At 39.7% G+C, this 23610-nt stretch overlaps 4 protein-coding genes across 5 annotated transcripts; 2 read left to right on the top strand and 2 right to left on the bottom strand.

Moving 5' to 3' along the window:
- The first annotated feature begins 221 nt into the window (after nt 1–221).
- LOC113569901 lies at nt 222–4828 on the top strand. The gene is made up of 5 exons (XM_026998005.2): nt 222–275; nt 3134–3252; nt 3404–3724; nt 4260–4553; nt 4685–4828. The coding sequence occupies exons 2-5, from the start codon at nt 3186–3188 to the stop codon at nt 4774–4776; spliced, it is 774 nt and encodes a 257-aa protein (XP_026853806.2). The 5' UTR covers nt 222–275; nt 3134–3185; the 3' UTR covers nt 4777–4828.
- Nucleotides 4829–7135: 2307 nt separating this feature from the next.
- Nucleotides 7136–7907, top strand: helz2c (helicase with zinc finger 2c; the record flags this gene model as incomplete). Its single annotated transcript, XM_035533870.1, is given in 4 exon segments — nt 7136–7313; nt 7434–7558; nt 7560–7614; nt 7700–7907. Coding segments are annotated over 4 exon segments (474 nt in total), but the record flags the coding sequence as incomplete, so codon positions are not given.
- Nucleotides 7908–7935: 28 nt separating this feature from the next.
- LOC113569789 (very-long-chain (3R)-3-hydroxyacyl-CoA dehydratase-like) lies at nt 7936–12506 on the bottom strand. 2 transcript variants are annotated; one of them, XM_026997815.2, is made up of 9 exons: nt 12458–12506; nt 12228–12329; nt 11765–11813; nt 11561–11671; nt 11218–11345; nt 10985–11097; nt 10796–10902; nt 10367–10498; nt 7936–8664 (listed from the first exon to the last, which is right to left on the bottom strand). In XM_026997815.2, the coding sequence occupies exons 2-9, from the start codon at nt 12273–12275 to the stop codon at nt 8597–8599; spliced, it is 756 nt and encodes a 251-aa protein (XP_026853616.1). In that variant the 5' UTR covers nt 12276–12329; nt 12458–12506; the 3' UTR covers nt 7936–8596. The 2 variants fall into 2 exon arrangements, with proteins under 2 accessions (XP_026853616.1, XP_026853617.1); XM_026997816.2 differs by having other exon boundaries at nt 12228–12326; nt 12458–12489.
- Nucleotides 12507–13178: 672 nt separating this feature from the next.
- Nucleotides 13179–22744, bottom strand: arih1l (ariadne homolog, ubiquitin-conjugating enzyme E2 binding protein, 1 like). The gene is made up of 14 exons (XM_026997973.2): nt 22282–22744; nt 19614–19681; nt 19207–19351; nt 18611–18703; nt 18349–18404; nt 18174–18240; nt 17210–17316; nt 17024–17066; nt 16835–16906; nt 16541–16671; nt 16365–16422; nt 15621–15881; nt 15251–15363; nt 13179–15056 (listed from the first exon to the last, which is right to left on the bottom strand). The coding sequence occupies exons 1-14, from the start codon at nt 22561–22563 to the stop codon at nt 14972–14974; spliced, it is 1581 nt and encodes a 526-aa protein (XP_026853774.1). The 5' UTR covers nt 22564–22744; the 3' UTR covers nt 13179–14971.
- Nucleotides 22745–23610: the final 866 nt, after the last annotated feature.

The following is a 23610-nucleotide window of genomic DNA, read 5'->3' as shown; positions in this document are numbered from 1 at the left end:
GGCCTTGGCCTTTTTAAATTGACATATAAACTCGGTAAAATAGGGCGTTTTTATGTTTGTTGCGGCGTATTTTACAGCGTAGTGAAAAATGGTGTATTTTTCGTCATAAAAATGTCCAAAACGCCGAATTTTGCCTGATTTACAAATAAAGCGATTTAGTTTGACGCGAATTTTGACCACTTTGGCTTTCCATTAAAAAAAAAAAAACCCTTGCGCACGAATTCCGTAAAAACGAAAGCGAAATTGTCTGTTTCTATTAATGGAATTTGTTTTTGGTAAGTGGAATGCTTTAGTTTGTCAAAATCAAGTTTTATGCATTGGCAACTAGTAATGTAAATGCAGGTTGTAAATGTAGTAATCTAATAATAGGCTAATGTAAAATGTTCCCAGTATGCTTCTATAATAGACTCTTACCTCCTTAGGTGCAGTGACTAACATAACGTTGAACAATTCCATAGGTAATGGAGAATCATAAATTAGTCAACTGTATTTCACAACTGTCGATAATGTGAAACAGGGTCCTGTTTCGCAAAATCTTCGTAGTCTTGAAAGTAAAATATGTAATAATATGTAACACAAAGATCTTTGTTTTTTGAAGCTTGTAGATGAAACCCAGCCCAGTTCGTTTAGTAGTTAAGCAATTCTGAATTCAATTTTGTTGTTACTACCTTATTGACTGGCTGCAGCATTCATTTTTGTTGACATTACTGACATTCATGCGCCATAGCTAAACAAATTACAGGTTACATGCCAGATTACAGGTTTGTTTGTGATGACACACTAACATCAATGTTTTAATCTTCATGACTCTCTCGTTTAAAGTCTGTACCGAAGCGCTTGTTTACAAGAACTCCACGGAGTCTTACTGTGGTGAAGCTATCCGCGCTTTAGCGATTCACGGTTAAATCAAATCAAATCAAGTCAAATTTATTTATATAGTGCTTTTTACAACAGATGTTGTCACATAGCAGCTTTACAAATATCCAGGTCCAAGCCCCCAGTTAGCAAGCCAAGGGTGACAGTGTCAAGGAAAAACTCCTTAGAGCATGAGGAAGAAACCTTGAGAGAAATTAAGATTCATCCTCCTCTGGCCGACAACGGTCACTACAATAGCAAATATCTTAAGAGAAAAATAAATAAATAAATAATAAAATGAAAAAAAAAGCAATTCATGTTTAGTCCAGATTTTTAGAAGTCATAGTCCTGTCCCAATGGTGTATGCGTGTCTGAAACCCATCCCGCAAGAGAATGTCCATCAAGGTCAACAGGGAAGTAGTTAGCTGGGATGGAGGTGTGGTGAGCTACATCATGGGACATCAGATGGGAGTAGCCATGGCAGCTGAGACAGGTTGAGGCTCAGTAATATCATGACATCAGGGGTAGGTGTACCTCAGCATAAAGAGAGAATAGATTGTTAGGCATGTCCAGGTACGAGGGTGTGTAAATTAGGGAACCATAATGTGCAAAGATGGACTCTAGCAGATCTATCTATGGCAGCATAGCTAAAAGGATAGAGTCAGAAGGAACCATAGGCATGAGGGCACCCTGGAACATCAGCACTTCACCACTCTCAGTCAACAAACTTGAGTGACAAAAGAGAGGTAAAGTGACAGCATCGTAAACATAGCTAAGGGCTTTTATTCTTATGTGGTAGTGAAAGTGTTTTGGCATTATGAGAAATATCTGAGAAACAGATATCCAATTTCAGCCTATATGAAATTAATACATATTCACCCAAAGGTAGTATGACTTTAATATGGCTTTATTAAAAAATGGTACAGTGAAATCTGTCCACACTTTGCTGATTGGCAAGGGCTCCTACTCTAATGTGTTAGTAGAACTGTCTTGACATTATGAGAAATTTCTGAGAAACAGATATCCAAATTTAGCCTATACAAAATGAGTGCATTATTTTTGCCTAAAGGTAGTTTTTTGCCTATGCTAAAGGGCTCCTGCTCACATGTGGTAGTGGAACTGTTTTTGCATTATGTTCAAATTCAGAAAAATATTTAACCATACTTTCTCTGAATTAAATGCACATGTAAACACCATTACAAATACAAGGACTACAGTATAGATTTATTTAAAAAACTGGTGCAGTAGAATCTTTCAAACTTGATCTGGTGATAGCCAAGGGCCACCACTCAACTGGCAGTGGAATTTTTCAGCCCTGGAGTACCCCATGCCTTGCACTATTTCACTAGTGATAACCCCTGTTTTAGTTGGCACTCAAGCACTATAATAATCATATAGAAAAAAGCATTTTTGCACAATGCTTATTAAGCTGTTTAAATATATTACTGATTGTGTTTGATCTAATGATGCAAGTAAACTAGTTCAATCAAGTAAACTGTATTTTGTACTTTTAAATCTAGTAATAGTGCGTGTCTTCGTCAAAGCTCTTAAAAAAAAAAAACACACAAGCTTGACCGCGGTAGAATCTCAAGGTTTTGGCATACAGTAGCCTATAGCCTTTTGCACAGAAGCACTGAAGAGACCATCATCTTGACCACTATCTTTATTTATAGAAAACTGCAAAACTGTCACTATATAATCATACAACACAATCATAAGAAACAGAATTTATATCTTACCTGCACAAGGTTTGTATTGGTTTATTTTTGCGTCTGAATAGTGTAAAGTTTGATCATGTCAAATGTTTAGAATGCAAATTAAACTGCACAAATAATTCTCAGTTTCAGTGTTTAGACAAGTGCAGTTAAAACCTACTGTAAAAGTGGCAGGGAGGGACCAAGATGAGAGTACAATTGCAGAGAGTCTTTATTCTCTATAATAACACAACAATACGCAAAGCGTAACAATGGCTTATGGCACATCGATGTGGAAGCAGGCTTGCATGCGACTGCTTCTAGGTGGTTGTACAATTGAGCAATGCACAGCACTGGAAGAGAGTACCTCTGGCCATTAAAAAGGTAGAGAACAAATAAGGCATTGGTACTCAAGGTTAATAATCATGTGATTGGGAACGGGACAGGTGTGGTGTGTGCATGTGTATGGGTGTGTGTGTGTGGGTGTGTGTGAGAGTGGCTGAGTGCCTGATGCGCCATGGCACATATGCATGCACACTGAATACTGTAGCTTTCTACACCCTTACATTTTTATTTCCCTGCAGCCAGTTATATCCAGTACATCAAGTAGTTCAAGCTGCAGATGTAAAAAAAAAAATGCACTTGTTACCAACAAACCTGGCTACAAGTGTCAGCTTTGTCCTGATCATACTGCATCTCAGTGGTAAGTCAAGATCAGTCCTGCATATCCTGTCTTATTTCCTCACTTTCTCATTAAATAAAGTTTCCTTATTTAGTATGCATGTAATGACAGAACTACACACGATAGTGTTGAAAACTACTTTTTTCTAAAGTGATTTTTTCAAATTTGTCAGTGTCTTACAGTATGGAAGTGCGTGTGTCCGTGGGATCCACAGCAATTCTGCCGTGCTACAGTCATGTTGACCAACAACTTAACAGTAACAATATTCATATGCAGTGGAAGAAAGGAGATACAATAGTTCTGGACTTTCATGATGGCAAAATGGATCGTGATTTAGAGTACAGTTTCAGGACAACAGTGGAAGTTGAGTCTGTTCCTAAGGGGGATTTTTCTCTCAGCATAACAGATACAAAGACCACAGACAGTGGTGTGTACAAGTGCCTGGACTATTACCGTGGAATTCTTAGTTCAATCATTCTGGATGTGTATGAAGGTAATTTATCAGGATTATTAGAAAATCTACAGTATACAGTTTTAAATGCCTCTTTGATTTGCATGTCATGTGAATCAAAATAAGTGTTGTGCTCCTATACTTCACATAGATTTAAAGATGATGAACAAGAAATTGTCACAAAATATAGCAATCAGATCTCCACTACACACCAAGGTACACTTTGTATAATAACCATAGTAGTATGTAGCACAAAAGGTAACAGGTAACAAAAGGTGTACCAAAGTGAATTCCAGTCCCATATTTTGTTGATTCAGTTGATGATCTCCGAATAATTCTCAAGCCTTTGCTGAGGGGTCTGATGTGGCTTTGAGCACTGAATACACAATAGTGTGCAGGACTGGCACTGCAAGTCTGATACTGTTATGGGTGAAGTAATCTGCTGTCTGATTTTTCATCTGAGATCAACTGAGAATATTTTGCTTCTGCATATCACCGTATGTTGGGGGGGGTTGCTACAATTTGCAGTAGATATTGAAAGTGATTTTGCTTCTATCGTCTGCCTTGCATTTTCTAGAGAAAATTTTAAAACTTCACCGGTATGCTGGAGATTCCCTGACTATTCTTATTCCACCTGAGGAAGTTCAAATCAAGTTTATCAACAGTGACTCACCACAGTGGCTTTGCTCTCTCTTTTTGGACTGGGCAGTTTGCAAAACAGACAGCTATGGAAGGTTTAAATATAAGAATGGACTTTTAACTATGGAGCACCTTACAAAGGATGATGAAGGGAGATACACAGTGACAAAGGCTCTTGGGAATAGGATAATAAAAGAAGTGTATGTTCAAATCTCAAGCAGTCCTCCCAAAGGTATGAAATACATTTTGTTTTTGTCATGTTTCCTCCACCTCTACAATATTTTATTATTTCAAATCATGTTTTTAATGGCCTGCTTTAGTCTTGATTATAATCCTTTATTCTCCTTCACTGATCTTTTTTAGTGATGTATATCTGTTGGACTATTTTGTGTCTGATTCTGGTGGTTTGGATTTACATTCAAAGACGTAAAAGATTGACGAGATTCTACAGATGAAAATGAAATGCTGAAATGTTACACTATGTGGAACTTTTGTGTAAATATATTATTGCACATTAAATTACATTTATTACATCTTTGTGTGTGTTTTTTGTAATAACTCATCACCACCTAAGAAAAAGATTCAGATTAAGCTGTGGTGGTGGCAGGTAAGAAGCGAGATGTGAGTGTGGAAAGGGAGGCTCTTTATTCTGCATAGTCATTATAGAACAGAGGAAGCGTAGCAGCGAGCTGACAACTTTTTAAAACTTTTAAAAATGAAAGTGAAGAAAAGCACTGGCAGTAAAGACTCGAGGCATATAGACACAGGCGAGTTAGTGAAGGTCAGTGAAGGCTGCCAGCAAAATACAATTGGGGCATTGGAAACGCAGTAGTTGAGAAGCAATGTGCAGCACTGGACCCGGGCTCCTGTGGTCTTTAAATAGAGGGAAAAACAAAAGAGGTAAACACAGGTGGAAGGAATCAATATGCAGGGGATTGGGAGCAGGGTGAATTCAATGTGTGTGTGTGTGTGTGTGTGTGTGTGTGTGTGTGTGTGTGTGTGTGTGTGTGTGTGTGTGTCCAAAATGAAAGCTCAGTTTGTGCCTAAGCAACTTATAGCTAAATATAAAGAGGTTGGCAACAGGTATACTTGTTTGGTGTGAAGTGTGTACAAACAGTGCACACATGAAGTTATGTAATCATTCTCACAGTGGTTAGTGTGATCATTATCATTCATGGCTGGCTTCTGGCCTCAGTACAACTGATGGTCATATTTTATTTGCATGGCAGACCCCTCGTAACATTTGCAATTACATTAAAGACTTGATTGTGGGTTTAACAGGCACAGCAGCATTTATCACTTAGGCATTTCATGAAATATTTCATGATGTCTCTCAGTGATAATACTGATGGAGATGATGGAGGATTATTACAACCTTTGAGTGATGATCTTAAGGCTTTGATTGTTAGGGACTCTATCATGATGCACTGCATTTCAAACACAATAACTTGGTAGGTAATGCATAGGCAGTCAAAAATAATCTGTCAGATGCACACATGCAAAACACTGATGTTTAGCAAGTGTCTTAATGCTTGCAACTTACAATCATGAGTGAGTACAATTTGAGCAAGTGAGGGTTAAGGGCCTTGCTCAGGGGCCCAACAGTGGCAACTTGGCAGTGGTGGGACTTGAACCAGCAACCTTTCAATTGTAAGTCAAGTACTTTAACATATTCACTTATCAAATTGCAAACCCTGATATGTAGTTTTCTAAATAGATTACATATTGTTTTCAGTTCATGTTCAAAAAGCAATTTAGAACAGCACAAAATCCAAATTCTAGAAACTATTAAGTATTTTTTTGTTTAATTTGCCCTGTCTTTTTATAGATTGTGCTTATGGGAGACCACAAACAGGTTTGGCCAATAGTATGCTCTGCTCGGTTGAAGGAGCTGGACATGGAACAGTCTCTCTTTGAATGACATACAGAATGTTAAAGGATTTTGGTACACTTCATTTAGTTCTCTTAGAGTAACATCCCCCCACCCCCATTTTTAAGGAATAAATAAATAAATCAAGCATTTATTATTTTGTCCTTCGTAGCAAGAGAGTATATGCAAATTTCCATCTGAAGAATTTTATGGAGGCAAGCTGAGGACTGAAGCCCAGCAAAGATCCAGATTTCTGCTTAATAACAGAAATACACCAACAGCTATTCTCTTTGGTCACGTCAAGGGAGATGAGATTACTTTGGCTGTTTCAACAGAAGCTGGCAAAAAAAATTCAGTGGCCAATAAATTGGAGGAAGAACAAGCAGTAAGATTGGAGCATGCAGATCAACAATGATATCCACCAGAACACATTCATGCGATCGCACCAATACCTGAATGACACCTTATAGGAACGTATTATAGGATATTCTTTCTTGGTTTTAAAGATGAGATGACATTTTTACAGGATTTTATATACAGAGGGTGAAATAAGTATTTTCTAAGTAAACATATTTCTAAAGGTGCTATTGACATGAAATTCTCACCAGATGTCGGTAACAATCCATCCAATCCACACGTACAAAGAAATAAAACCATAGATGTCCATAACTTACGTTATGTGTAATAATGAGAAATGACACAGGGAAAAAGTATTGAACACACTTACTGAAATTTATTTAATACTTCGTACAAAAGCATTTGTTGGCGATGACAGCTTGAAGGCGCCTCCTGTATGGAGAAACTTAGAAAATTGGTGACGTGGTCAATACTTATTTCACCCGCTGTAATATATAATAGGGGATGTTTAAACCATTTCATAAATTTGGATATTACATGATGCTGGTCTAAGCAGCAATCACTAATCCCTGTTTTGGTTCTATTGTAATCAGGTGTGGGTAGCTGATCTATTGATCAGTCTCTCTGGTGTGCCACCTTAGATCATCGCCATCCTGACACCTTATAATGCACAGATGTCCACAATCAAAAAGATTTTGAAAAAGAAGACTAGTGAGAAGAAAGGCTTTGAGCATGTCAGTGTTTGCACAATTATGAAAAGCCAAGGTGTGTTGTTTTTTTTTCACAGACCCTCACACAGGTTAACTCCACATATTGAGGTCTGCTTGTAAGACTGAAATGGCTGTACAATATGTATTTTGTATGTGGGTGTGTATGAGTGTTTAGGGAGTAAGTGGCCTTATGTGATAGTTTCTAAAGTGCGAGCCTGTCCTCTTTCTTAGATACAAAACAGGTATCTGGCTGTAGCCAGCAGAGGCTGGCTAGGGAAGAAACTGGGGTATGTCACTGACCCCCAACCAGGTGAACGTCGCAATCATGCATGCTCAGAATGGACTCTGCATTCTGGGTAAAAGACAAAGGACAAAGCAAACACACTGCTTTCACACAAATACACAAAGGAGTGATGCGATTTGTGTTTTTCTGTTTTGCAGGTAATTCTCACTTGCTGGAGTGCAGTGAACTCTGGAAAAAACTGCTATCTCACTATCAAGCACAGAATTGTGTGCTGATTTCAGCCCAAAACATTAAAGTCTGGCATAACTGCTAATTGTGTAACATCTTCAACCCATTACATTTACCTGACACTTCTATCCAAAGCAACTTACAATTACTACTGAGTACAACTTGAGCAATCAAGGGTTAAGGGCCTTGCTCAGGGGCCCAAAAACAGCAACTTGGCAGGGCTGGGGCTTGAACCAGCAACCTTCTGATTACAAGTCAAGTACCTTAACCGCTAAGCAACCACTGCAACTAGCTCAAAACTTTTGGTCCTCATTAAAGAAAATACGTCTAAATAAGAAATGCTTGCAGATTAACAAATACTGGCATTGTTATTGTAAGAGATAAATATTCTGTACCCAAACGTTTGAGCTTTCATGACAGCCTTTTCTTACCATGGATTAGTATTCTCATGGCATTTGTAAACACTCATCATATTTTGATGAATAGGGTGTGAGAGGAGTTGAACTTTTAAGCAGTCAATGGTTTACAGAAACCATTTCCTCACTGACTATAAAAAATCCTAACAATCATTAAATAGCTTTAAATATATACTTAGCTTGCTATCTATTTCTTGTTCTGTTGACATTTGTGTTTGTCATTGCCCAGCTGAATGGGGGAAAATACAGATTTAATTTCATAAACAGCTATACTTTTATTGTCTGGTTTATGACAATAGAAATTCACCTTGCTGTCACTGAAAATGATCAGTTATGGAAACACAACAAACATCCTCCCAGCAGTTCTGCAATTACATATCACCACTGTGTAACCATCATGAAGTGAAATTGAGGATTTAAAAGTAACAAATCCGTTTGTTTTCACAGACGTTAGTCACGTTTCAGTTGGAACTGTCTTCGCCTTTGGCTTACCAGGTGCCTGATATTTATCAAGAGACCTGTAAAACAAACACATGTAATGTGCACATCTCCCAGTTGGGAAACTACCTTCCATTTTTTGGTGGGTAATGATAGGTTATGTGACCAGCGACAAGCCAATAATATACAGTAGATTTTAAAAGTCTATGCACCCCTGTTAAATGGCACGTTTTTGTGATGTAAAAAATCAGACCAATAAAAAATTTCAGATTTCCACTTTTAATGGAAAGCTTTTACTTATAATCTGTACAATTAAACTGAGAAACAAACTAAAATCTTTTAGAGGGGCAAAATAAAAATAAAAAACTGAAATAATGCAGTTGCATAAGTGTGCACACACACTTATAATTGGGGATGTGGCTGTGTTCAGAATTAACCAATCACATTCTAACTCTTGATAAATAGCAGTCAGTACACATCTGCCATCATTTAAAGTGAATCTGTTTAACCCCATATTTAATCCAACTGTTCATGTAAGATTTTTCTGACATTTTCTTAGTAGCATCTTGCAGCAAAAGCAATGAACTGCAAATAAATTTTCAAGGCATTAGACATACCATAGAACACAGTGAAGATGGTCATCAACAAGAGAACAAAATATGGCACAACAGAGACTTCACCAAGAACTGGACATCCCTCTAAAATTGCTGAAAATAGAAAGAAAACTGTTCCAGAAAGCTGCCAAAAGGCCTACAGTCACACTAAAGGAGCTGCAGGAATTTCCGGCAAGTACTGGTTGTGTACTACATATGACAACAGCCTCCTGTATCTTTCACATGTCTGGGCTATGGCGTAGGGTAGCAGGATGGAAGCCTGTTCTTACAAACAAAAAAAAAACAAAAAAAAACCGCACAAGCCCAGCTACATTTCGCAAAAAACCTACTTCAAGTCTGCCAAAAGCACATGGGAATATGTGTTATGGACTGATGAGACCAATGTTGGCCATAATTCCAAAAGGTATGTTTGGTATAAAGACTGCATCACCAAAACACCATACCCACAGGTGAAGCATGGTGATGGCAGTATTACGCTTTTGAATTGTTTTGTTTCATCTGAAACTGGGGCTTTGGTCAAGGTGGAGGGAATTATGACCACTGCCAAATATCAGTCAATTTTGGCACAAAACTAAGTATGAGGAGGAATTGCACTTTTCAGCATGACAATGACCCAAAGCACACTTCCACAAAAGAATGGCTTCACTGGAAGCTTTTGAATGGCCCAACAAGAGCACAGATCTGAATTCCACTCAAAATCTGTGGGGTGACCTGAAGAGGGCTGTGCACAGGAAATTCCCTCACAATTTGACAGATCTGGAGCGATCCTGCAAGGAAGAGTGGGTAAAGCTCGCCATGTCAAGATGTGCCATGCTGATAGAGTCCTACCCAAAAGACTGAGTGCATAAAATCAAATGGTGCTTTATCAAAGTGATTGTGCATATTTATGCAACAAATGTTACTGTAAGTTTTCATTTTTCCCTCCAAAATAATTCTTGCATCATTTTGGATCAATTCTTCAGTTGAATTGTATAGATTATATGATTCATCTTGGTCTAATTTTATACATCACAAAAACGTGGCATTTTAACAGGAATGTGTAGAGTTATACTTATATCCACTGTAATGTATGTCAATGAAACCAATCAAATGGCACCAGTTTGCCTTTGATCATTTTCACAAAGATAAATGATATCAAGTTTAACATGGCAGAACAGATTTATCATACCAAAAAGCATGAGGACCAGGTAGAGTCTAAGAGAGAAAGAGAAACTGATGGAGAAGCCCACTGCCTCAGGGAGAGGGATGCTGAAGAGTCCGCTCTTGTCAAACACAGGCAGGGACTGGAGCACAGCTGCAGCTGAAAGAGGACATGGCCCGACTTTAACCCCTAACCTACACGATATATGATATTCCCAATGTGGAACTGCAACCAAACTGCACATCTGAGAGCAGGGGGCTCTTTTATCTCACACTCTGGCTTAGACTGTGACAGTTAATACATTTTTGCCCTACCACCTTTCAGTTTGAGAGTAAACTTAACCTACCTTTTTTAACACTCATTTGTGATAGACAGACATTTGTGCATATCTATAATAATTTAATTGATCAATTTGCTTATGCATGGCCAGGTGTTTGCTACTGAGTGCTTTGTCACCTTCTGCCACAGCAGTGAGTGGATACAGCAGCACCCAGACGGCATTCTGGAGCCACGTGAGGGTCCTCCTCTCCATCCCGATGCTCACCACCGCATGAGCAAGGTACCTGGAGCAGTCACGAACAGGGTCAGATCCAACCATGCATGGGACTCGCCCCACACCCCGCTTCAGTCAGCCACCTGCATCACCTGAACATGTCCATGGCACTCCAGAGGTAGAAGACACAGAAGACGACACTTCGTCCCTGCATGTCTGGCAGGCTGCCGAACACGACAAACAGAATGAGGTTTCTCCCCGCTACCTGTGAGCCACGGAGGGCAGGGCAGTCTCAGTGTGATGGAATGCAGCAAAACACAACATGTTTTCAGGGTTGATGCAAGATGTGAAAGGGGGGGTTTCTGCTGTGGGATAGAAGCCTTGCCTGTATCAGAGTGGGGAAGACAGGAGTCTTGACAAGGCCCAGGGTTGCATTCATCACCTCCAGTGCTGCCAGCATCTGACAGCTGTACAGCACTGCAGCACATGAGCCAAACGCACTGTTCAATGCACCTAGAGATGACATACATAAACAGCTATATGTCCTATAAGTCTATATCATAATTACATACAATAGTTCATCACTTTATCTTCTGTAACTTTTAATATGAACAATGGTGATATTTATTATTGTGTATGCTAATTAGACAACATCCATAATTATGTAATTCTAAGCATTATGTCATCATATTTAGAGTTGTTTCAGCATGTAACTGGTGAGGTGTAACCTTGGCCCTGCAATATGAGATCAGCAGTCAATCGGCTCAAGGTCCAGGAGAACCCCAGGAACTGAAGCAGGTTGTACAAGAACAGGTAGCATTGTCTCAGAACGTCCAACACTAATGTAAAAGCAACACAAACTTTAAGGTTCATTCTAACAATATAGCAAAATGTGATTCACATTGGCAATGCACTTTGTTGTTATGGCCTACCATTCTTGTTCTCCAGATGTCTTTCAGTTGCAATATTCTGTTCATCCCCCTGTAACAGTGTTTGTATGTTTGTAAGCATCACTGGAGTAGTCAGACCAGTTTTTGCTACCATTCCATCATAGAACCGAAACTGGTTCTAGTTTATTAAGATAGTTTTCAGTCAATCAAGGGTGGCAAAATAGTCACAGCAATAGAGGTCCTTTTTGTGTAAAAAATAAGGATTCTAACCTACCTGAGACAAGTCTAAACCATCCTTTTTTCTGTAATGAAAAAGTCCATGTGACCCCCCCCCCAATTCCTTATTACATTCTTTACAATGGCTGTTTTGAGGCAGAGGCGGGGAGGGTGTTGACACTTTGCAATTGATATGTTATGAAGATAGCTTTTTTTTGTTTTGCATGCAGAATCTAACGGGAAGTCTTTCGCATACACACTATTACTAAACCCATACAATGAAAGTTACCTCTTGACGCTCCATTTCGGACGCAAATAGTGATAGTGAAATCACCATGTGTTGTCAGTGATTTACACCGACAAATCTTCGGAGATGCCGTCGACCAGACTGCTGACATAAATTTTACGCATGTAAATCCTAAAACTATAGACTATGTAGTCAACGAAAACATACAGTATAATGTTCACTAAGTTGTACAAACATCATTGTAAAGTGTAGCCTCAGAGAAACATCAATACCTATGACTTGTTTTCTGATTGCAATACGGTGGGCAAGGGCGGAAGAACGTCAGACTGGTTTTGTTTAACTTGTGCGCCCTCTTGCGAAACTTTCAGGACATTGTCAAAAAAAATAAACTGATAATAAACACATTGACGTACAATGCAACATACCATTTACACCTACGAGCATTAAATTATCCACACATCAAGTGCAAACTCAAACTTAATCGCGAAAACCCTCTTCCTAAAATAAATAAATGTTCTTTTCAAAGTATTCACTATTACAAAGGACAAAACGGCAAACACCTTATATTCCAAATGTTGTGAACAGGTCAGTAGATTATTAGTAGGCCAATAGATTATTATTAAATTATTCAGACACAAGTAGATGCATTTCAAATATTAGTAAATTATTAGTTATTATTTTGGGGTATTTCAAGAATAATTCCAATTTCATCATGAGCTGTAAACAGAATCTGATAACAAAAACAGTTTGAAGCATCATTAACACTGTTAATGACTTAACACCTTAAACAATTGTGTTCTGTCCACAATTGTTCACACTTCTCTACCTGTCCTCTCTAGAGGTGAAATATGATTTTTAGATGTGTAAACCTCACATTAACAGCTTTGAACTAGGAGAACCACAAAGCTATCTCCACAAATTAGAGAAAAAAAAGGCATGTAATGTGTAAGTACACAAGCATTAGATTTAACTAAAATAATAAATAAAACTCAATACTTTTGAATGAGATTTATTTAAATAGGACATTTGTTTGTAAGAATGGTTATAACACATGAAAGCCACTGAAGAACATTTCTCCGATCAGAGGCAGTTTTTGAGTTTTTTTTTTTATTCTAGATCCACACTTTGGTGAAAAGAACTCCCAGCACAGCCAACAGAGAAGTCCTTTAGGCGTCTTGCGATGAGAGTTTGAGGAAAACACACAACTATGTACACTCCAGGCAAGACCCTTTAAAAGCCATGAGAGTGACAATGATAGTAAACGGTGCCAGCTACCTTACAAACCAGGTTCAGATACATATGCAAATTTCTGAGATGTTGGAAAATATTACAGAGCATTCAAATAAGTTCCTTTGAAATCTCTCAAAAAGGCAAGGGTGGGGTGGGGGGGGGGGTGAGAATTCTCCCCATCGAACAAATCACACAAATTTTGAATGTGCATATTCCCCGTGAGTGCCAGATTTGGTCATACATGGTGAACTGGAGGTTTGGAACCACTCTGTACATTAGTAGTGTTAGCATGGTTCTGAATAAGCTTAAAACACAGGACAACTTCCAAAAATGCTGGATCCATTACAAAAGCTTCAATTTACTACTTTTCCACATCTTAGTGTTAATGAATCTGGACACCACCTGGCTGGCTAGTGCATCATATAAATGTTTATAATATGCCATCTGCCTCCTCAAACCCAAAAGGTGCAGGTGCATATTTTAAAATAATGATTAAAAAGGTAAAAGCTCTAGGGAGGTGTGCTGTCTGCTGAGTGAATATCACTCATGTTTGCTCTCATGAAACTAGTAGCGTATTAATTATCAAATCATAGTTGTTTTAGGAAAGGCATGGCCTTTAATTAGGCTGAGAAAATGTGCAGGTCAGTGACAAAGTAAGGATAGCTGGATAGTTCCATACCAGCCAACCTAAAAGCAGTCTGGTCCAGGGCCACATACACGTACAACTTAGGAAGGGCTCTGTTGCATCCAACAACTGGAGTACTTCTACTCAAAATGTACTTAATGTCAAGGCTCCCTGCATGTCCTCATGGGGGAGTTGATACTGTGCCCCTTGCTTGTGTTTATGTCCTCTTGCATCTGAGGATTAACATTCCCACCCCTTAAAAACTAAAACTAAAAATCCAACCCAAATAACTGAAGTTGAGAGAACATGACCCCACCACACTGGGTTGCCACGCATTTTTTGAATATCTGTAAAGAAATAAATATTTTGGGGAAAAAAAGAAGCAAAAAAGAGAAATGCATCCCATGCCATGTTCCATGCACATACATTATTTACAGCTTGAAATATGTCTCCTTTCCCAGCGCCTAAAGACCTCTGCTCTTGAGAAAACAAGCTTTAAGCCACGCACACAAGCATTCTAAACACAACTGCACATGGCTCCAACATGTAAAGCTATGCCCATTTTCAAACTACTAAAAAAAATGAAGAAACTAAAGAAAACGAAACAGACTACTGAGGAAGTCTCCACAAAAACCACTGTAGGAAAGAAGAATCTTGCAGTGTTCACAATCAACTCCACTGCAAACTGCAATACTGACATCAGGGGTTGTCTTTAATAGTCTAACTTTTTATTAGAATAAAATTAACTTAAATTCTCAATAAAAACAAACAAGCAAAAAATAAATCAATAGCCATGAAAAAGAGGATGCAACACAGGATGTATGGAGATGGCTGAGATAAGTGCTGAGGTGAGGGACAACAGCACTCTTTGAACTGGTGGGGGTAGGTGGGGTTGGGTTCTTCCTTGCACAGTTCATTATTCAAGGACTCCTCAGTCCTCTATGTACTCCCATAAGTCTTTCTCATAGCCTTCGTGCACATGCTGCAGAAGAACACGCCGCCGACTCTCACAGTATCTAAACAAAGCAAACGACACCAGAGAAATGTCCAGATTAGTAAGGAGCTGCTAATCACAGCAAATCACGTTGGTATGTGGGCAGACTATGCTGGGAGGTCTGAATGTACCAAATACAAAGACCCACCATTCAGGAAGATAATTATGAGGACCACAAACAAATAAAATGGGACAGGCTTTGTGATCACAACTCACCTATACTTATCCTGGACTTTCTGTTTAATGTCCTGCAAGGAATCCTGGGAGATGTCTCGCTCCAGATAGCCAGACAGCACCTCCGTGGCATTCTCCAGGTCAGCCTGATTGTTCTGGAGGATAGCCGATTACACTTACTTCACACACTTCTTAACTCAAAAGACTACTGGTTTTAAAATGTACATTTGAAATCAAAGTTTAAACAATCCAAGTTGTTTTTTCAGCTGTCAAAGCACTCATTTAAAATCAAATACACCAAGTGAACTTTTTATTTTAAAGCAAAACAAGCAAAAATTAAAATGTTAACTACTCCCCAGTGTACTCACTCTTTATAAAATCAGAGCACCCCCCCGCCCCCAGCGGTGCACACCTCAAATATGATGGACTGGTTGTTCTTCTTGAGGTAGAAGGCAAAGACGTATGTGAACATGAGCGTGGAGCGGCACTGGCACAGCACATCCACAGCCTTCTTCAGGAACTGCACCTCGATCCACGACATGTTGTGCTGCTGCATCTCCTCCATCTTCTGCTTCACCTGTGCGTACAGCTTGTGCTCGAAGCGCAGGCTCTGCATATGGTTCATGTAGCGGTTGCAGTAGAAGAGGTAGCGCTGCAATGCTGCACGGGACCTCTGCAACACAACACACGTACACACACACCTTGGCTTTATCCCACATTGAGTGATCACTTTATAAGAAGTACACCTAGTCTACTGCTGTGCGTCACAGGCTGTGCTACATTTCAGTTAGTTGCAGGCTGTAATCCACCACTCCTGGCATGGCTATTGTAGCCTGAGGTCAGCTGACAGACTACACTGGAGTCCTGTCCCTGTATGTGCTGTGTCAATCTTTATTGTTCTCTTTCATGAGTGACCTGGTCTTGACCAGGGCAGCTGTGTTTTTTAGGTTTATCAGGTGTGTTGGAGCAGGAAAGACTAGAGTAGTAGTCCACTGAGCACACAAAATGTAGCCAAATGCATGCAAAAATATGCATTACACAAGAGTTCATACTGTTCATTAGCAAGTATAACGAGCAAATGAGGAAAATGAAGTCAGTAAGCCATGCAACAGGCATTTGAAGCAATGTTGAGTGCCATGAGAGCAGAGCGTGTTACCTCTTGGGCATCTCTCGCTGCTTTTGCGTCATCTTCATTGTAGCGATTGCAGTTGTACCTGCAGAACACAGCATTACAAGTATGCAATATTCTAGCTGATAGCCAGTGCCCTTCTATACATGTAACAAGCGAGATAAATGTAGCACCAACAGCAGCTGTGTGGGGACCGCACTCACCAGGCAGAACCGTGTGGCTCCCAGGGCCCCAGGCAGACCCAACAGAACTCTGCCTTACAATTCTGGTTACGGCACACCATGTGGTTACAGCCACCATCCTTCTCGATGGTCACATGACATTTGGGGCACTCCTGAAAGTACAAGCAAAACCAGACTGAGATGTCACAGCTCACAGGTTGTGCCTTTACTCCCCAACAGAATGTACTACCTCACAAACTAGTGTGGAAGATGCCGGTGGACACTCAATGAATCATACTATGATTCAAACAATATTTCTTGTGAAGCTTTTGATACCTTGGTATTTGCTGCAATCCAGTTAGATGTTTCACTGTCATCATCACATTTCTTAATCCATTTCCTCAACCACTTAAAAAGAGAAGCAAATAAATATATTCATATAATAAATAAAAGTAAAATACCTGAGTGTAACAGCATCAGTATACTGTTTCTAGTGCTCTTTAAAAGACACAGGGGTTAACACACCTTACACTTTACTGGGTCATGCCAGTTTTCTCCACAGTTGAAGCTACATAGACAAAACAAGGATTAAGCAGTTAGTTTGGGCTTCCTTTCCAATCACACAATGGTGTGTTTATGAACCCGTATTCCCTGACTTATGCCCATGACCACTAACTTTATGAGGGCTTAGCTAAAATCTTAAAGTCTTACCAGAACTGTCTGCCACATTTGCAGCGCACTGGTTTGGCATCTGGATACTGCACTTTAATAACGTGATGGCAGTCAGGAGCCGGACACCATTTCAGCAGCCTATTACACTACAGGAGAGGAGGCAAACCATGGATCTGAGACACTGGTGCCAGCATGTAGCTTAAACCCATGCTTCTTAAGCCTCGTTCTGGAGACCCTCTATGATATTCTGTGATGTAGCGTATGTCGCTTTAGTAGCCTAGACATCGTGCGTCTGCCTTGGTTCGTGTCTCTCTCCCTCTGCTGATCTGCAGGTGCCCCACGTTTAGGATCCAGGATCTGTTTCATTGGATGACTGAGGATAAAAGGGCTCCTTTCATCCACTCCAGTGACTGCACTCTTGTACTGAAATAGGAGCTGGTGTGCAACTGTGTGGTGTATACTTATACAGACCTACATTCTAAAACCCAGGAGAGTAAGGGGGTGATAGTTGTTTAGTTGGAGTTTTCGTTTGGGGTAATTGTTTGCTCTTTTGGGCCATGGTTATGACCAAAGCTCGCACTTCTGAGGACAATAAAACAAGAAATCATTGTTGGCCAGTATTTTGCAGTTCTCCTTTCTTATGCTTGGTCTGCCAGAGGGGGGTGGTGTTATGAGTGTGTACCTACATGGCTTATAACTTACATATGATGCTAGCTCAGCTTAGCTCATACAGGGTTTGTTAAATAGCCTGCAAGTTAAAGTGCAGGAGAAATACATGGGACTGTCACCCTTTGTCCTAAACAGTTTGTGTAGAATGTTTTCTTCTTTATTTCAACAGTTTAGAACAGGAATAGGCACTAGCAAGAGCATAATTGAAACAATTGAACAAATGATCTCACTTAAGAGGGAGAGCAACTGATTAAAGTTGAATTAGATGTGCTTTTGCTTGGTTGGTAGGCTAATGGGGTCTGCTGCACCCATCAAATACAACAAGTGTTCTTACCTCTACAAAACTATTTGTGATTAGATGTTGGTACTTTAACTTCACTTTTGAATCGGTGATCAACCGCCTGCATAGAACAAACAACGCACAAAGCACAATTTGACACCCTCTTGTAAGCAAAACCAAGTAAATTAAATTCACAAAGTAAAGCACGCTACTGAATAGAACATCTTACATTACAGTGTTGTCATCAACCAGAATGTCACAGTTGTGAGCAGGACATGAGATGGTCTGGGGGGGAGGGGAGAAATATATAGCATATTAAGCAAACCATTTTACTTTTAATTTACAATAATAAGACGTCTAACTGAAACCTGAATTAAAATGACAAAATCAGCAGCATACTGGTTTTACTGATCTTTACTCTGTAAACAGGTAATACAACACTACAGCAGTTAACAAAACGTTTACATATAAACCTCTTGGCAGGGCCTTACCTGACCCATGCCCTCCTCAATAATTTTGGTAGTCAGGTAGTCACCCCAGCACTGCATGCAGAACTTATGCCCACACTCCAGACCTGTGAAGTACTGCAGGAGAAAAGCACTGTTAAAGCATGTGGTGACAAACAGGCCTACTTATATGGTACAACACTCCTTTGGCTAGAAAATGAAGAAACCTCGGCCAGAGATGGGCATGGGCATGCACATCTCACAGCACTGCTCTGGGGTAGAACAGGAAATTGAGATCAAAATGCACTATGAGTACTTCAAAGCCAAGCAGAAATCAAGATGGTCCATTTTCATCTTTTTAGTTCACATTCCTAGTCATTCTGTGCAAGAGACAACAGTATCAATTTAGAATTCAAAATTCATTTGTCTGTAACTGCCAATCAAAAAGCAATATTTGCCCACTTAGAAAATGTCTAAAACCTCTCATTTCTGGCTATATCAAGTTTGAGTGGAAGCACAGAAAATTAGAAGTAAGAATATGTTTGGAAAATAAAATTTATGATGATCTCCATTTCATTTTTTTTAACTGCTGAGAGTCAAATTTCACCTCAAAGTTGCATTATGAACTGCAATTTACTGACCGAGTTTGGATAGTTCAGGTAGCAGATCTGACAGTGCATGTCCTGGCTGGAGGAGCGTGTACTCATCGGTCGCGTCCTCGCCTTCTTACTGGGATTAATGACATGGCACTCCGAGAACAACTTATCGAGATTCCCGTCAAAGTACCTGAAAAGCAAAACGGATCGTACAGCAGCCTAAAAATATTATCAATATTTTTGCAATGCACACTGGATATGTAAATGCCCTCTAGAGCATTCATTTTAAGCTTAATTCACAAAATCACTAGTCTTACCAGACCCATGTGTAAAGAACTAGAATGTCAGGAGGCTGCTTTGTCTCTCAACTAGGAAGCCATGCAACTTTTTTTTAAAATACTGTGATGGGGCCCAGGAGCCGAGGGGCTAGAGGGTGGAGGGTATACACTTGCCTCTCCATAAGCTTCTCTTTGTCCCAGTTGAAGTGACTGAGGAGTATTCTGGTTATAGTCGCAGGATTCTAGAACAAAGACAGCACAGTGAGAGAGCGCCGCAAGGCTGATCTCATCCTCCGGCTCCTCAGGCTGCGTTTATGACACGTCAAGCTGAAGCTTCACTGCATTGTGCATTAAAAGCATACACTGGGACCACCAGCTGCGATGAACAGAGTTTGAAAGAATCTTTATTAAAGGGAATACTACCAGAATGAGGCGCAGTCAGAGAAACACATTAAGTAGCGTTATGTCTGACAGCAAGCCACAAGCATTACCAAACTCAGGTGAGCAAGACAATGGCAAATGCAACATGGGTAGATGCATTTTTTATGATACTTGGGTAGCAGAAATGGGGTTAGCAAAGTGACTGTAATTAGGTGCAGTGTTATACTTATTGTCTTTCACCATAGTGCGCATTTTGCTTAAAAGGTAGGACTGTGTAGTGAAATGTGACGAGTGCTAGAAAGAAAAAAAGCTCACAGCTATTCTATTCCTCCTTATTGCATCAGTTTGCTATTTATCTGTGGCACAAGAGCTAGAACATAGCAAGGGGCTCTGGATAAAACTGGGCATGGATACATGAGCATTGGTTGTAGCTATAAACATGATTAGCAGCAAAAGCATATGCAGAATAAGTCCTTGCTTTTTGGGGACAAGACAAATAACTGCCCCTAGTTTATCTAAATTCACCATGCAAGCTCAGGAACAGTCACCACACTGTGCCCTCCAACCATGAAAGACTAAGCATAATAGTGCACTCTATTCCTGAGTGACACTGCTTTATTTCCAGGTACAAATGTAATACTTTGGCCTCAAGACACAGGCTTTTGGGTCTGCAGGGATCTCTCTGAAGAGTAAGACTGTGGGCCATTTCGTTCTCACTCTTACTCCAAGTGTACAATGGCTTCTATACAGGATTTCTCAGTATTCACCATGATCAAGCAAACAAAACACTTAAGCCAACAAATATCTGTGGCCAAATTTGATCCTTTTGGACATGGGTGGCCAGTATGGCTTTCCAAACACATTTTAGACTGGAAATACTCAAACAGCATGAGGATAAAATGACAACCCACATCGTTATAGCGGTGATGCTTGTTTACAAACATGTTTCTCACTATCTCTTTAGCATAAAATACCACAGTTCCATTACAGGATTTAGACACATTTTTGTTTAGATACAAGGTTCTCTGGCTTATTTTGTTTCGTCGTTTATCATCAAACTCTAGGGGAAAATTATATTAGGACAAAAGCATATAACTCTGGTATTGTGAAGACACCCCTTTAAAGCGACATAAGCAGAGTACTTATGAAACGAAACATCATAGAAATGAACGCTGTGGTCATTACCTCATTTATACGTGACTTTTCGCCTTTAGTTTGACACATTAAATAACCTACATTAGTATCAGAATTTCCGTTCATTTCATAGAAAGTGTTGGTTGGCTTGCTTAACAGCGATAAAACAGTCCTATACGAAAATGAATTTTAGGGCAGAATCCATATTCAGTATAACGTCGGCTATGCCAATGTTGGGAAGCTGTTAGGAATCTTAATCCGTTAGGAAAATGAATCTAAAAGAACATAAACATCCAAAAACAGAATTAAAACGGTTCATGAGGAGATACTAACCAGTTAGCTGGCTAGCTAGGTTAATCACAAGTCAATACCTCCTGTGTCACAGTAATAGCTTGCTAGTCAAGACTGTTATTCATTTTGATACTAGCATTTAAGCAGATAACGATGACAAGTAACTACCAGTGCTGATCTAAAATTTGTTACTGGGGAGCTGTGAGCTCACTACCAAGCTAGTTTGTATCTGTTGCCAAGGAAGTTTCGATCAAGCTATGTTTGCTAGCTAGTAGTTAACTAGGTAGCTAGGTGTCGTTTACTCTACGGCGGATGGTTATGATGTGAAGCTAATGACTGTGAGCTCTGAACGAAGTGACGTTAGCTACTTAAATAAATTCAGTCGTTGACGATTTGTCATAACGTCGGCTGGTGTTAAATACTTCGTACGGAGACCTAACTAACGTTACTGCTTAAAATTACCCGATTCGCTTAGCTAGCTACTCGTTTGACATGTAAAACTAGCTAGCCAGCTAATTATTAGCTTGTAGCAATATGCATACTACATAAGTTCATCAATGGCATAAAACAAATACCCAGACACTTAAATATTAATCATATCTCATATGTCCTTATTTATTACTCGTTACTCTCCAATACAGAATAACATCCAACAAAACGTATTTCACAGGCACGGGTTAGCCGATAGCTAACTAGCTAGCACCTCACAGAATTGGGTCAACGTTAGCAACTGCTAGCTAGCTAGCTAAATCACGCAAGTTAAGCTTTTTGAACGTACACATTCACCATTCAATCAGACGTCGTCGTATGACAACCATGATATGTCAGAGATGCGAAACACATCCTTAAAGTGTGTATTTGAGCTGCCAAACTATCTGACTGTAGCTAAATGCTAGCTCCACGGCTAGCCAGGTAGCTTTCATTTCAATTTCGCAATCTGCGGCCTTCATCAACATGTCAAAACAGGCTAACTTTACACGACGTTGCCAAAAGTCTCCACAACTCCGTATTAGCTTGCAAAAACTTAGCTAGCTACCTGGATGACCTCGTTGACCTCCCTTATACATTCAACCATGTGCTGGAGGATCTGTTCAGTTGTTAAAACTTCGAATCGGTAGTCCTCTTCATCCTGACTAGCCCCAAGGCCACTGCCCCCGGTCTCTCCACATTCATCCCGTTCACCGCCGGCTACCACAGGGTCAACCAACTCCACCTCTCCGAGATCCAGGGTGTCGTCTTCGGGTTCCTCCTCAACGCTGTCCTCGCTGCATTCTTCCTCGTCGTCAAATTCATAATTGTAACCCTCGTCCGAGTCCATTACGTGGTATATTTTAGGCGTATGACAAAAATAGCAAACGCGAGGTCTGCGGCAGCGAACGGAACAAGATGAGTCTTAGCGGAAAATATTCCTTGATTCAAAAAAATTCCTCCGATGCTAGCTAGCTCCTACAGGCTAGGAACTGCAACCGCATTAGCCGGAACAGCTAACTGCGAAGCCTCAGCTAGGCCAACAAAGAACTACGTGTACTACGTCATGCGCATGGAAAACTTATTGGCAGAGGGAAAAAAACAACAAACAAAAAACACCAAAACTAGTCTAAAATAATACATAAAACAAGAACATTATCTGATTTCAACAACTGGTCAGTATAATTTGATTTTGGTTTGTTTTAAATGTTGACTCATCCTATTCAAAATAAATTAAAAGGTCAAAATGGTCCTAAGAATAATGCCCTCTAAACCCCAATTAAAATATTCCTCGTTTTCTTATCAGTCTGCAGTAGCTAATATGGCACAGTTAAAATAGTATAGGTGGTAGACTTCTTAATTGACTTTATACTGTCACAGGCTGTTTCGTAGCATTCTATTGTTATCCCACAGTGAGAATACAACTATATACACCATATTTTGTTGTACTTCTACTTGCTACCAACAGCACTTGTACCATTTACTTATTAGAAAACTTAGATACTGTAGACAATTTGTGTTTGCTATTCTGCAAGTCTTTATCAATTGTCTGTTTCCTAACACAGGACCACTGTGACAATTTCTGGATAGGCAATCTGACCTTGGCAGTGCAATGATACATGTAAAACCTGTTTTGCATGTTACATTCATACAAGAACACCACCTACTACCATTCATCTGTCATGTCACTACTGTACTGAGAATGGTCTTCCATCTAAATATTTGCTCTGCAGTGGTCCAGCTGTTACAAACTGACCAGTGATGAATATAGTAGAACTATGCCAGCAAATGAGCTGTGATCAATGAGTGTACATGTAATGTAAGTGTTTCTAATAAAGCAGGTGTATGTTCTCTACAAACTGGCTTCTATATACAACAAAATAGATATAATTAATGA

The sequence above is a fragment of the Electrophorus electricus genome, chromosome 1, assembly GCF_013358815.1.
Source record: "Electrophorus electricus isolate fEleEle1 chromosome 1, fEleEle1.pri, whole genome shotgun sequence".
Taxonomy (NCBI): domain Eukaryota; kingdom Metazoa; phylum Chordata; class Actinopteri; order Gymnotiformes; family Gymnotidae; genus Electrophorus; species Electrophorus electricus.
The sequence above is the reverse complement of the archived record's forward strand: the minus strand, read 5'-3'. Positions and strand labels throughout refer to the sequence as shown.